Raw genomic sequence first — 15,600 nt, forward strand, 5'->3', positions numbered from 1 at the left:
CTAATGACAATCAAAGATATTGATAATCACTTTAAAAAATGAACCACCGCCATCCAATGATATTCTAATAAAGGCTGAAGTTGGGTCTGAACCACGTAATTTTAACAAGTCTAGCACAAAATCTGATGTATATTGAACATATACAAGACCTCTTGAAATTACATGGCCCATACTGTCAACCAATACACACTTCTGTACATAGTAGTAATTAGAAATATAATCTTCTAATTTCGAAAGACGACCAAAAATATTGGGCTCTATGGATAGTTTACTTCCTAAACCATTGAATAGAGTAGCAACCATCTCTTTTGTTTTTCTATTTGACAGCTCTAGCACAACCTGTATTTGCTTAATTATTTTAAGGAAAAGCTGTTGGATAAAACTTCTTTTGGCTTTATTATCTGGTGTGCCAATTGTGACTTTAAGAGGATTTCCTCCTGTAGATTAACAAAAAGTAGATCCATCAATCAAATTTTCTCAAGACATTTTACTTTTTATAATTCCAGAAGCAACCTAAATATAATTTGTACTAAAATACAACTTTTGTAGTTAATATTTATGTAATATCACCATAAACTTTTTTTTTTACCTGCTCAGCTTGAAGGGAACCTAGTAGTAATGCTAATGAAATAATATTAGTCACTGCACTGGTGTGTTTACAGTTATGAAGATAACCAGGTGCAAGATATGTATAACAAGAAGAACATAAGCTTGATTCAGATTTAAGTAAATTGATTGTCTCATCTTAAAGAGTGACATTGGAACTGAAAGATCTCCTTAAAAAAGTTTTCCACTAAACCCAATTAAAAGAACTTTTATGAAAAAGAAAGTAAGAATAAAAAAAAGTAGGACTTAAAAATCATTAAATATACCTCGGCTACTTTAGCTTCCCATTCAACACGAGGCGAATCTCCCTTCTAAAGTCTAAAAGATTTTTTCTGCACCCAGAACAAACAACTGATGGATAGCATTCGTTTTTCATCGAACGTCCCGGAAAGATTAACAATTGAATTTGTTCCTCTAAGTTTTTATTCATATTTTTTAATGATTAAGATCTTTAGCCATACTTTCCCAGCAACAACAACAAGTAAAATTCATAGTTATTCAAAAAAAAAAAAAAAAAAAAAATATACTAATAACAATTAGATGAAGCGATTGAACCTTCCGCCTTTTAAAACTATTTAACTACCGAACTGAACTATTTTCTCGTCTGGAAAATATATTAGTTTAGTTAAAATAGGGGGTAAATTAGGTAAAGTTTTATCTAATAACTGCATTAGTATTAATTAAAATAAAAATTAAAAACTAAATTTATTTTTTATTAATGTTTTTATTATATAATTATTAATGATGTATAAATTTGGATGCATTATATTAAAAAGTAAATGTTATAAAGTACATTATAAAACCTACTTTTTTAAGTTTTTTTTAGCGGTTTTCAGCGATAAAAAAAATTCTTTATTGAATTTTTTAAGTTTTAGATTCGGCAAAAAATTAAACAAATTTTTTATAATTTTCGGATATAGTTATATCTAAAATTGTATGATCATGTTTTTTTTTGAAACAATATGGATAGTACTATCACATAGTAAGAATTTGGTTTGAGTGCCACGACATAAAACTTGGCGATCTCCGAGGTTCACAGTGTCTTTTGTCTTCAAAAAATGCCGTTTTATGTTGTTTGCATTCTGATTGGTTTATTTTTGTAAAAAATCATGTTTTATTTTCTTTACAAATATTTGGTGATGTTGATATTAACGAATTTCAAGTTTTAGCTTAAGACAATGGGGCAGAAGTTATACAAAAGCTGAAACGTTTCTTTTAGTAATTAATTCAAACAACTATAAAGAGATTATGGAAATAAATTGTTATGCGCAAAAATTAATGTGAAAACTTTGATTTTAACATTTTTGTTGTTTACGGAAAGATAAAATATGAGGTTTTTAGCCATTTATTGAAAATTATAATGCTGTAAACAAGGAGACTTTTTTATTTCGAATAAAAGAGACATTTTCAGAATGTAAATACTTAACACATTTGTTGATACTTAGGTTGAAAAAAGATTTAAAAAATATAAAAAGATTTAAAGATATAAAAAAAATAAATTATATAAGAAAAGCTTAAGTTTTACTTTTTAAAAAATATATTACAGTAATAGCCGAAAATAAGCGGAAACACAAAAATTTTTCGAGCTTTAGCTTTATCCTCAGCTGTTCGATGGTGTTTTTTTAAAATGACCAACATTTATTAGCATGCATTTAAGATCGTTTTTTAAGTAGATAGCTACGCCACCGCCTATCTCTACGGCCTTGTTTCGTGAAAAATATTATACCCTGCTATAGCAGTATCTAAAGCCTTAGTAAACCACGTCTAAGCGAGAAAATAAGATGTGGGCGGTTATGCTTGATGGTTGATTGTATTCGTCAATTTTCGTTTGATTTAGTGAGCATGGATTATTTGCCCAGAAACTGATGTTCCTGATAACCTTTACTAAACAAGTTTTCGATAATTTTGGCTGATGAGGTATGACAGCAAAACGCTTTATTGATGGTAATTTTTGAGTTGAGCGTTTTCTTTTAACATTGAGGCTTGATTGTTGTACCGGTTGGGATTGTTGAGGCTGATTCAGGGTTTGCTCTAGCTGGGGCGGGGAGTAAAATTCATCAACAATATTTGTTGTGATTTTTGATTTTAAATCATTGGCAATAGCTTCTGCAACGTTCTTGATGTTGACAAAGATTGATCTTTGGTGAGCAGCTGATTCTTGTGTGTCTATTAGTTTAACGCATTTAAGGCGTAAACGGATGACGAAACGAATTGGCGAGTCGAGCAGCTTTAATTTTGCGAGTTCATCATGTCGCTCTTTCTTTTTGCAATTCAGTTTGTTGAATTCGTATTGTTCGATCTTTTCTTGCAAACACATTTTTGTACTCAGGTGTGATCCCAGTAAACACACTAACGTCTATTAAACGTCAAATCAACGTTTGGACAAAACGTTCAGATTTGGTCGATTATCCGTTTAGAATGGAATCCAGATTAACGTTCAGAACAAACGTCCATAAAACGTCTATACTCAAACGTATTTTAAACGTCTGTTACAGGAATATTATACGTATATAAAGAGTTTATATTTTGTCTAATTTACGTTTAAATCTAGTCTAATTAACGTATATAAAGCGTTTACATTTAGTCTAAGTAAACGTTTATTAAACTTTTAGATCATGTCAAATTGTTTCTTTGATTTTGTTTACGTAATTTCAGTTTATTTAAGTTTTAAATCTTATCTAAATTAAAATTACGTTATAACTTTCTAACTTTATATAAGTAATAAGTGCTATATAGGTCATGCAATTTATAAACAAGATATATTATAAAAGTGATGAAATTGATAAATAAGATATAGTTATAAAAGACCTAATCTTATTACCAAGCCCCATGGATGGTACAGGAATTTTAAAAAGTTTCCGAAATTTCCTGCGCCATCCATGTTATTTTTGACATTAAAAAGTTAGTAACGTCACTGCATATGCAGTGATTTTTACCAGCTCTGTTCCACCAAATTTCTTTAGCAAATTTAATTAAATTAAGCTAAATTGAATCTAAAACAAAAAATTGAATGTTTAGTTATTAAACCTCTTGATTTTAGCAAAGATGAATACCTACTGTTACACAATCATACTAGCGTTTACAAAATGAATTTAAACTGTTTATAAAACTTACAAAAAAAAATTCTTGCAGCAGGACTTTCATAACTTTACCGTGTCAATGTCGCCATTAATAGTTTCTAAAACATCGGTGTCCATTAATTTGTTGGCATTTAGGAAGGTAGATTGTTTCGATAAGAGCTTTTTAACTTCCATGAATTAAAAAGGCGCACCCGAAACTCGTTTATTATTTATTTATCAGTCGTTTTACTTTCAATTGTTGTTAGGAAGTGAATCCTGAAAACGCGTTTAAGTCTAATTTAAATATTTGGCCAATAAAAAATAATTTTTTAATTAGTTTTTTATTTCGTTTTAGTTATGCCTATTAAAACCGCATGATTTAAGCTGTTATGTGAGTCTTCTGACCGATGGCTTTATTACTATATTATAATAGAATAAACGTTTATTAAACTTCAATCAAACATTTCTAAAATAACAACTTATATTATTCAATATTGTAAACTTTTGATCAACATTTAGTAAACGCATATATTTTAAGATTTAAAACGTAGATTTTAAATCTATAAATGTTTACGTTAAGTTATGGTCGATTAAAGGTTTACAATATTGACTTATGTAAGTCGATACTCTAAACGTTAGATCGACGTTTGGTAAACGTATATATAAAAAAGTTTAAAATATACATTTCAAATCATGCGTCAATTTTTAGTCAATAACAAGTCGCTAAACGTTTTATCCATTTTTCGACCGATTTCGACTAAATACTGACCAATTCTGAACCAATCTGTGTTTACTGGGATGAGACTGTGATGCCTGGCTTTCGATGAGACCAAGGCATGCGATTCAGAGTTTTTAACTGTGACCTGCATGAGTTTGATATTTCTGAGTTCTATGTTGGGTTTTTTAAGATTATAATCTCTGACATAATAGTTGAGGAGTCAATACCAACAGCTCTAAAGAAATTCTCGGCTGCCTATTTATTTTTGTCATATTTGTCTGAGATCTCTATTCTCACCACTATAATACTTGACTCTTTTTGCTGTCTTTATTTCTGCTTATGTGCTACTTTATATAGAAATAGATTTCGATCATTTTTACTTTCATTAGATTTGCGGTTGAGGTGATGAGAATGATACCGATTGAGGTTTTTTTTAGTTTGCAAAGAGATTTTCATGAGGTTTTGTTTTCTGCTTCTAAGGTCAAGCCTTTGTTTTCTATGCAATGCGTGCTTTTACAATTAAAAATTCTGCAAATATCATATAGTCTAGTTGCTCTGTTTTACCGGGTCCTGTGCTTGAGAATCCTTTAAGTTCATATAGACTAGTGATGAGCGTTGAATTGGCTTATACAAGTTTTATCTTCGTGGAAATAATTGACAGCTGAAAAATAATAATAATAAAGCATATGTACATATATATATATATATATATATATATATATATATATATATATATATATATATATATATATATATATATATATATATATATATATATGAAGACCTCAGTGGAAAAACCGGCTTCGTCTTATTTAAAAAGTATTGAGAAAGTATTTGTTGATCATTAGTAAATGTCTTTATTTAAAGCAAAGAAAAAAAAATTTTTGTATAAAAAATTACTAAATGTTTTGTTTTGAATAAATTTTAAACAAAATAATTATAATATAAATTTTTTTAAATTGCTTAGTTTCATTTGCTTTAAATAAAGACTTTTATTAATGATCAATAAATAGTTTCTTAATACTTTTTAAATGTGACAACGCCGGTTTTTCCACTGAGGTCTTCATATATATATGTACATATGCTATATGTACATATATATACTATCTGTGTTAGAGGAAAAAATTTTTAAATATTTGTCAAAAGTTAAATAATAAATATATTTTACTCATCTTAGTTTGAATAGTTTTTCTTTTGTTACCTGGAACATTGACTCATATTTGTTAAAAATTTTTTTTGGCTAAATAGTTATATATATATATATATAGACATAAATTTGTATGTGTATATGTAGAAATTATATAGAATTCTTTCTTAGATATAATTAAATGTATTGAGATTAAATAATGATTACAAATTTCCGTTAATATAATTATTAATTAACAATAAAGTTTTGGGTTTTCTCAAAAAAATATTTAAAAAAAATATATAAAAGAGAAAAAATGAAAGATAAAAAAAGGCCGAAAAATTGTTCTTAAAAGTTATTTGAATAGCACAAAGAGATTAGAAAATATCAGGTGCGTGCGTGTTTTTGGCGATAAGTTAAAAACTAAGAGAAGAAAGTTGAACTGAAAGATTTAGTAAAACTCTTTAAAACTGATAAAGGTAAAAAAAACTTTTAAAACTCTGTAAGAATATAAGTAAACTGAAGCATGAATAAAATCTTGGTTATGACTATTTTTATAATAATAATATAAAAATAAAGGTATATATAATAAAATATAAGTGCAGGTATATACAAATATTGGTATGCAACTATATCAAAAACTGTGTTTTAGACACGTCAAATATAGTTAATATAATACTATTTTTAAAAGTAGAAAAATAATTAATTAGCTAATAAGATGAAGCAATAGCAGAGAAAGAAATAATAACTAAAAATAAAAAATAAAAAGAATACGAAAAAAATAAAAAATGCCAAAAAACTTACGCGCGAACAAAAACACTTCTTATCGACTTATAGGCTTAAGCGCAAAAAAAAACATTGTATAAAAAATGTAGAAACAGTGTGATTCATAAAAGTATACTACTAGAAAACACGGACATTACCAGAATCACCCAGCAACAAATAAAATGACAAACATTAGACCAAACGATAACCCTAAACTATAAACTCTAAAGCTGCTCTTCAATCTTCAACCCATGAAAACGAGCGAATCACCAAGAAGCGACGGTTTGCGGAATTCTATAAAGAATGACATCCTTGGCAAAACCCAAAAATGTAAAATAATTTAATAAATGAAAACAAGCTGCTAGCCTCACAAAAAGAAGCCCTTATAACGTGCATTTATGCAAAAGGTAACACATCAAATACAGCAAATGGAGATCAAATTCTTCTACAAACTATAAAACTCATACAAAAATTTTTACCAACAGACTTAAAAACATACTTCCATTTATTATTAAAGAAACACAAACTGCTGGCAATCCTCATAGAACAATATTCGAAAACTTATCCGAAACCAAAGACATAGATACAGACACCAGAGACATAGATATCCGACACCGGAGACATTCATATAGCAAATGAAAATAATCAAGACGCATCCATAATATCAATAAATCAAACAAAAGCATTCATCAGAGTAGGTAGTATTTTTTTAATTGACTATTTATTTATTTTTAGTTTTAGTAATCATTTTATTAATATAGTTAAAAGACTGACATACAATGAAATACTATGACATTAACTCGCGTTTAAAAATAAATTGTTTTTTATCCAAAGAAATCAAAATTCACTGAGAAGTAAGACAAGGCTGCACTTTTGAGTGTTCCCGTTGACACGTGACTTTGAAAATTTTGCCATTATGAGAGGATAAAAATGTAAACAAATTGTTTGCAATATTCTATTTAAAATTGATTTGTAATTATTTTGGTATCAGCGTGACTTAATAATCTACTTTCCATTATTATAAACCTTTTTTTAATTTAGATTAAAAAAATATCAAGTTTAACAACTTAAATATCAACTGTAAAAAAATGTCATATTACAAAACACTTGATCTGCCTTCCAAAAGCAAATATGATAACAAAATTCTACTTATAAATGGTGTAGATCCTTACTCAATACCAGACAGCGAATTCAAAAACAGTGAAAACTTTTCCACCTGCAACTTACGCTGATGTAGTAAATTATCTTGTATTTTTATCAAGTTCTTATACAGCTGAGGATATGAAGGCCTATAAATTAGAAGCGTTTAATCAAGTGTTAAAAGGATGGGTTAGAAATGTGGAAGTTATTAGCATAGGAAGTTTAAGAATTGTTTTGGGAAAGGTAAGTAACAAAATGGAAAGGTAAGTAACAAAATATTGATAAAGTAGGTACATATATTTTTATACTTTTTTTAATGTTTATATTTATTTATTACTTTATAATTTGTTTTTTACGGTGTTTCATTCACAACGTCTTAAGGAGGCCCCACTTAGTCCATGGATTGTTGCAGAATGTAGTTGTAAAATTCTTTGTGTACACTGTAATCAAAAAACGAATTGTAGACAAAAGTTTGGAAGACGACCCAAATGATTGCAGTATTTCGGCATTAGTTTGTTATTATGAAGAAATCTGTTGAAAAGCCAACATATCAAGAACTAAGAATATATTTTCAAAAAGTAATTTTTCAATAAATCAAAATCAAAGGTAGCTTAAAAACAATGCCTGAATACTCTCATGCATACTCTACAAAATTTGATCATCATAAAGTACCTTTAATAAGCGATTAATATTCTTTAGATAGAAAAAAATCGTAATTACATGGAGTTGCAAATTTATTGTAAATTTATCCTAGTTTAACTTTAACAAATGAGCAAGTAGTTAAAATAGAAAGCTTGACACGATTCCAATCAAGTTCTAGTTGTTGGCCATCTCGATGTTGTCGAAATCGATGTTTTTCTCTAAAAAAAACTTAAGTTTTTGACTCAGGCTTATTTATTAATAATAATGGTTTTATAGTATTTATTAATGATAATGGTTTTCCAGGTTTATTTATTAATAATAATAAACAGATTTTAGTTATATGGGTGCGTCACCAGATGGTGTGTTGAGTGTTCTCGTTGTGGAAAAATATGTTTAGAAATTAAATGCCCATACAACCTTAGAAACAACATATTCCAAGATACATTTGAAAATGAAAAAACTAGTTATCTTTATTTAGAAAAAAGATTATACTCAATTTAATCTTCAAATTTCGTTTAAAATGTAAGACGTATAGCCTTTATTATTTCTTAGCGTTCGGGCCATATAAGGAGTGGTGATAGTTTCATGAAAAATACATTAACTATGTGAATAAACAATATTGAGACAGTTGTTTTTGAAACACGAAAACGGAGTGCAAGATCAATTGTTCCAGATCCCAAACGTAGTTTCATCAGACACAAAACTAACTGACAAAAACTATTCACAGTACATGGAATAATTGCACTATCTATTCACAAGTTCAACCACAGCACATAAGGTATTATAATCTGGTAAATCAGTGAAGTATATGACTGCTTTAGCTTTATTTTTAAAAAGTTGTTTAAAAATCAATGCTTCCGTATCATCATTTAAAATTTTTTGATTTTGATCAAGAAATGGTTCATATTTCTAATTTAAAATCCTGATTTCATCATTCAACTTATCAACTATGTTTTCTTTACTAACTTCTGATCAACTTTCTTGGTATTAATTGATTTCAACTTCTTCAATATCTTGAACAATAACAAACAAATAAGATATTCGTACCTTTTAAAGTAAAACAAAATGAAATTTGATTTAACACTTATTAAGATTATCCTTAGTAACTCATTAACGAAAAAGTACCTTTGTCAAACTTATTTCAGTTATTATCAATAACTTGAGGAATTTGCATTGCTTTTATTCTTTTACGTCATTTTAATATATCTACTTTTAATTCTAAATCATCTTTTAATTTCATTGACATTAAACCTCCTTTTCTACTCATATAACGTGTTGGAACCTAATTTTCAAAATCTTTTTCAAATAATTTTGCTGTTTTTCCTAAAATACAAAATGCGTAAATAAATATAACGCAACATAAAAGATATAGAAGTAACTAAAGCAGGTTTTATACTTATTTTATTGTAAATTTAAACTACAACCTATTTTCAAGACTTATATAAACAGTATATACAGAATCTCACAGTTGATAAAGTGTTTTCCACAAACTAGTAAAGTTGAATAAATAGTTGACAACTGTTTTTGAGTTTAGTTCTGTTTAATGAAGCTTACCATTTACTTCTACGTTCCTCTGAAATGGAGTGCGATTCGTCGTCATAATTAATAATTCCAGTAAGCCTGAAAAATCTGATATCTGCTTGCTATTTTTTAGTGCTTTTTTTTGCTTGCTTTTTTTTAATGAGCAACCACACACTCCACAAGAAGAAACCATATCAATATTTAATATATATAATACCTATTATATAATAAAAATAATGTTTTATAATAATTTATAAATAAAAAAACGCTCGCAATTAAAATCTATTTAAAATACTGCACAATTAATTCTTTTTTATATCGGCTTCGTTTACACTTTTATCCTCTCATAATGGCAAAATTTTCAAAGTCACGTGTCTACGGGAACACTATATCTATGACTCTGTACATAATACAGAAAGACCATTTATTCAAAAGTTTAGGTGTTGTCTTCTCCAACACAAACTTGACATCCAACAACAATGAGATGATTGCATTAAGACAATCGAGAAAAAAAAAATTAGTTTAAAACGTTTTAAATTGTTTAAAAGAAAAGAATTGTAATTAACTAAAGTTTCCTCAGCAGCATATAACATCTTGCTTTTATAGTTGCAGTTCCGTTGCGGAATGCTAAAAAATCAAATCCATAGAAAGATTAATAAATACTAAATTAAAAAACACTTATGCGACAACAATGAAAAAAAAAAGAAATCTCCAAAATTTTTGTCGAAAAAGGTGGCCTTAATATTATCGACAACCAAATAAAAGTCAATACACCTCAGGTAAATCTCAAAACTTTTTGATCGACAACACAATAAAGCCTGGAAAGATGCGGCAGAGAAAAACAAAATAATTAAATTAGCAGACATTTACAAAGCATTTATGTAGCGATTTCTTGATCAACAATTAGTCGGTATGAAACCTCGGAAACTTTATAAAATTATAAAATTGTTACCGCCGCAATATTGATCAGAGGCGCCGCAAATTATTGAAATACTATGCGGATTGGAATTCTCAGCGTAATTTTTTGAAATAGTTTTATAAAGTAACCGATATTTTTACCTAACTTTATTCGGTAAATGTTTTATCAGTTGCAAAGTACTAATTTTTGAAAAATATAAATGCATTTTATGTAATTAAGAATGTCTCATGTATTTAAAAACCTTTTAATTAATATGTAAGTTTTGTTTACCCAGCAAACATTTAGACTAAAAAAGACATCTTTTAGATGTATAAAAAACATCTAATACGTGTAAAAGACATAATTAAGATATTTACCCAGTAAACATTTGGTCTTTTTTAGACCAAATGTTTGCTGGGTAATAATAACTTATTTGTAAAAAAACTTTGACATCAAAAATAATGTTTTTGTAAAATTGCAATATATGATATACTAATATGAATATTGTAAAGTAAAAAGAATTTTCAACATGTTGTAGGTTATATCAAAGATCATTTAAAGATTGAACAAGAGATTGTTGGCAACCATTACTCCCTTCACTTTAAATTTACCATTCTCTTAAAGATTTTCACCTCCTTTTTGACGAAAATCAAATCGTTTTTTTGTCTCACAATTTTGTTTTGATATTTTTTTGTGTTTGAATTTGTTTTAGTAGGGTTCGAGAACAATCGTATGATTTAAAAACTTTTTGTATTGTATATATAATTTATTGTATATATAATGTAGTTATACAGGAGTTATACAAGGGTAATTGAATAGATAGAATAGTTTTTAACAAAATAATAAAATATGTTAATCACAATAATTTGCACAATTAAGTTTTTTTATATAAATGGATAGATGCAACGGTTGTCATTTTGATGTGTAATTATATTAAGGTATTTCCACGTGACCCAAATGTTTCCCATTAATTTGTGACACAAATGTTTTCTATTGCTTTTGTTATTTATAACAATTGCAAGCGCGCTATCTTGGCTTTTAAACAATCAGTTAAACGTCTATCTATTAAATCGTCCTTGTCGAAACTAAGAATCAACATTGATAGTCAAAAATATGCCCACAACACAACCAAATCATTTCTATATATAAAAAACCATAGGCAAAAAATTTAGCCAAAGTTTTTTCTTTTTTTTTTAGTTACACATTCTTACAGGAGAGCAACATCTGTCCGCTTTCCCTATGCCCTCTTTCTTACTCAACTTCTTCGGACTTATACTCTATTATCCTTTGTTCTTCTCAAACTTACTTACTCTTGCTCTGCGAAGCGGTGATGATAGGAGTATGTCATCATTTCTAAACTACTATAAGAAAAACGCCTACATATAAAAAAAACAAGAAAACGTACACATAAAAAAAGCCCAAAGAGGGGGGGGGTTAAAAAAAGCCAAAGAGGAAAGAGGGGTTAAAAAAAGCCAAAAGAGGGGGTATTATAATAAAAATCAGCAGTAAGTAAATTAATATGTGGTTAAAATATGAATAAAATAATTGGTAAAAAAAAAGAACATATTCGTTTAAAAACGAGTGAAATAAAAAATGTTGGATATAAATATATATTGTATAAAGGGTTATTTTACAAAAGAAAAAAATGGTAAGAAGTAAAGCTAGCGTGCGTTTGTTGATGTTATTAAAGAGTCATTTAACGTTTGGCAACTCGAAGAAGTAGACATAAAAAATGAAGCATTGTACTGATTACTTAGAGACGTATTATCCGTTTCCGAAATTACAAGATTTTTATATTTCACTATTTAAAACAAATAGTAAAGCAAAGGGTAATTATTCATTGAAATATCGTTACAAATGGGGAATAATTATTAAAGTAACACGTTCCGATGATGAACTTATTATTGCGTTTATATATGAAGAAGGAGGCGAACATACTTTTAAAGTTCCTTTGAAACATTTTTTATCATATGTTTGCCGATGTCAACAAAAATGGCTTTTAAGCGAAAAAGACGAAATCTAAGTGGTTAAAATATGAATAAAAATAATTGGTAAAGAAAAGAACGAACATATTATTTATATTTTTAATGTTAATTATACATGTTTTAAAAAACAATGTATATGTATTTATCCAAGATTAAATATGTAGCGTTAAAAAAAGCCAAAAGAGGGAGGGTATTATAATAAAAATCAGCAGGTTAAAATGTTTTTTATAAATGTTTTAAAAAAACAGTGGAAACTCTAACAAACTTTTGATACAAAGTCGAATCTAATATTAACACATCTTCTTTAGCGGAAAGTAAACAATTCAAAAATGTGCTTGTGTTTTTCCATGTAACACCCGGTTGACAGCTATACATTCTGTAGCGTTCAAAATATTTAGTTAAGGCCTGAAAAAGTTTTACGTTATTTCGTTTAAAAGCGATATGAAAAAAAACGCCGCGTTGATAAAAAACATTTATATCAGTGTCATTTTTAATAATATCCAAAGCGACATCCATCTCATCCCATCCTAGAGCATGAAGTAACATTTCATTAACGTTGTTAATTTGTTCGTTGTATTTTCCGTTAAGAATTATGTTATAATAATACTGCATTTTTAATAGTCTAAAAACAGAGTTTAAAACATTATTTATTAATATCATATTACATTTATTTAAACAAAATAAAAAACAAACAATTTACATTAACTTAATACGGTTGCTGATAAGCATATAATTAGCAGGCAAGTAAATAATATGTGGGTAAAATAATTCAAACATAATTTAAAAAAATTTAAAAAAATATTAAATTAAAAAAAATCTTTTATTTAAAATATCGCGTTATGCAGTTTTTCTATATAAGAAATTACAGAATTTGTTGCTTTGCAACAATTGCATTCTTTATTACAATTATAAAAATCGTGTAAGTCATAAGTGCATTCTTTACAATCAAATTCTATTTCTTTTATATATTGTTCATATATTTTTCTCAATTTTCTTTTCTCAGAATATTTTTTCGTTTGCCATTTCGCTTGAATTATCATATTTCTAATCATATTAATAATTTCTTTGTTTTTATCGTCCATATCGTGTTTAGTTTCTTCCATGTATGCGATAAGTTTAATAAATTTTTCTTCCATATTCAGAATATTTATTATTGACTTAAAAAATCATCTCTAAACGACTATAAGAACAACAAAAAAATAACAAGTTATTGAAAAAATGAGTGACATAAAAAATGAGTGACATAAAAAAATGTTAATATAAATATATATAGTGGATAATGTTCATCAGCAATGTAACACACTCAACAGGATTCATGATTAAAAAAAATTATTTTTTTATTCTTTATATACTTTTGGTAAAAAAGAAAAACATAAAAATATAAAAATATAAAACCACAATAGAAAGACGTCGTTTTTATATCATATTACATTTATTTAAAAACAAACAATTTACATTAACTTAATACGTTTTACATTATCATTTTCTTTGCACAAAGGTTTTAATAAATTATTATAAAAAGTTTTTACGGCAGAGTGTATTTTAATGTTTTCTAAAAATGTTTTAAAAAAACTATGTTGAGCAATAATGTATACGCTTTTGCCCGTTTGCGCTCTCGACAGTGCCACATAGAACAAATGCCACGTAAATTGATTTCGATTTAAATGAATCACTACATTAGAAAGAGTGAGGCCTTGTACTTTGTGAATGGTGAGCGCGTAGGCTAACACAAGCGGCATGCCTTTGCATTCGGCTATAATGTTTCTTTTGGCATCATAGAGCATTTCGGTTTGAAGTGTAACTTCAATTCGTTGTTCGAGCACCAACATAACGACTCGCTCTTTATTGACCGACTTGACAACTCCTTGAGTGCCGTTCACAATGCCTAACTCGGGTATGTTACGAACACAAATGACTGGCGATTGTTTTTTTAAGGTTACGGTTTGTGGCGTTTTAAACGGCCATTTCTCTTCTAGTTTGTAATTGTTAAATGTTTTTGTTTCGCTGTTAAATACAACATCAGGAAATTTGTTTTTTTGTAGATACTCTTCGTTATGCGCAATTCTATCTTTATTGTACATAAAGAGTCTTGTGTAATTTTGATTTAAATGTTTATCTGCAGGCTCTAGTCTTTTTCTTAAAAAATCCAAAGTGGATTCGGAAAAGACGCCTTCGCGTATATTGTTCAAATGCGTTTGAAAAACAAGATCTTTGTTTTGACGAAAGTTTTTTACAAGTTCTATATTAACAAATCCACACTCTTGCCAAAGCGAGTCTTCAAACAGCAACGTTTCCTCGCCGACTGGCGTTAGTTGGTAAAAATCACCGACAACAAGCAACACGCATCCTCCGAAAGGCAAATAAGATTTTTTGATATTTTTCAAAATCATACTCAGCGTTTTAAACACGTGCACAGGCAACATTGAAATTTCGTCAATGACTAACGTATGTACATTTTTTAATCGTTCTTTGACAACGTCTGTCATATTTTTCATAATCGTTGCTTCAGACTCCTGCCGATAGCCGAGACCGGCGAACGAGTGTACTGTGCTCGCCTCGGAATACATTTGAGCAGCAATGGCCGTACTTGCTGTCACGTAGATGTTCCTTTTTGATTTTAAAAAACGTTCGTATATCACTTTAATGGCGAATGATTTGCCAGTTCCTGCCTTGCCTGTTAGAAAAACATTTTTGTCGTTCAACAACGCGACATAAGCTTTTTCTTGATCTTCGTTCATCTTTACCTCCGGCAATTTTCTTAAAAAAATGGATGTTTTTTATAGGCGTCAAAAAAGACGTTTAAAAATAGTTTGGTAAATAAAAAACTATTTAAAAAATCGGTGAGATTAAAAAAATGTTGTTGACATCAAATGGCGTTATTGATTTAAAAAAATCATATAAAAAGGGCTACTTTTTACACTAAAGTCAAAAAAACAAATTTGAGTTGACAGAAAGTATTCTTCAAGAATTATCAAAGCAAAAAAAAAATGCAAGGTATAGAAATAACTGGCAAGACACCAAAGTTTATAAATAGTGATAGTCTAGCTCCTGGCATATACCAATTCTCCGATGTCGATTTCAAAAATAACATTTCATATTTTTTGACGACTGTCAGGGTAATTGCACAATACGATCAGATC

At 28.3% G+C, this 15,600-nt stretch overlaps 1 protein-coding gene across 1 annotated transcript; it reads right to left on the reverse strand.

The window, feature by feature from the left end:
- LOC136083453 (ATP-dependent DNA helicase pif1-like) lies at nucleotides 1–15,198 on the reverse strand. The gene is made up of 4 exons (XM_065802853.1): nucleotides 14,189–15,198; nucleotides 12,932–13,082; nucleotides 492–513; nucleotides 1–437 (listed from the first exon to the last, which is right to left on the reverse strand). The coding sequence occupies exons 1-4, from the start codon at nucleotides 15,196–15,198 to the stop codon at nucleotides 1–3; spliced, it is 1,620 nt and encodes a 539-aa protein (XP_065658925.1).
- Nucleotides 15,199–15,600: the final 402 nt, after the last annotated feature.

The sequence above is a fragment of the Hydra vulgaris genome, chromosome 08 (genome assembly GCF_038396675.1).
Source record: "Hydra vulgaris chromosome 08, alternate assembly HydraT2T_AEP".
Lineage (NCBI taxonomy): Eukaryota > Metazoa > Cnidaria > Hydrozoa > Anthoathecata > Hydridae > Hydra > Hydra vulgaris.

What these genes read in the sequence shown, in the direction of transcription:
- LOC136083453 (XM_065802853.1), bottom strand. Translation starts at nt 15,198, where the DNA reads ATGAACGAAGATCAAGAAAAAGCTTATGTCGCGTTGTTGAACGACAAA. An exon ending in TGCAAAGGCATGCCGCTTGT is followed by an intron (nt 13,083 to 14,188) that starts GTTAGCCTACGC and finishes CTCTGTTTTTAG; the next exon opens with ACTATTAAAAATGCAGTATT. An exon ending in TGCTTCTGGAATTATAAAAA is followed by an intron (nt 438 to 491) that starts GTAAAATGTCTT and finishes GTTAATCTACAG; the next exon opens with GAGGAAATCCTCTTAAAGTC.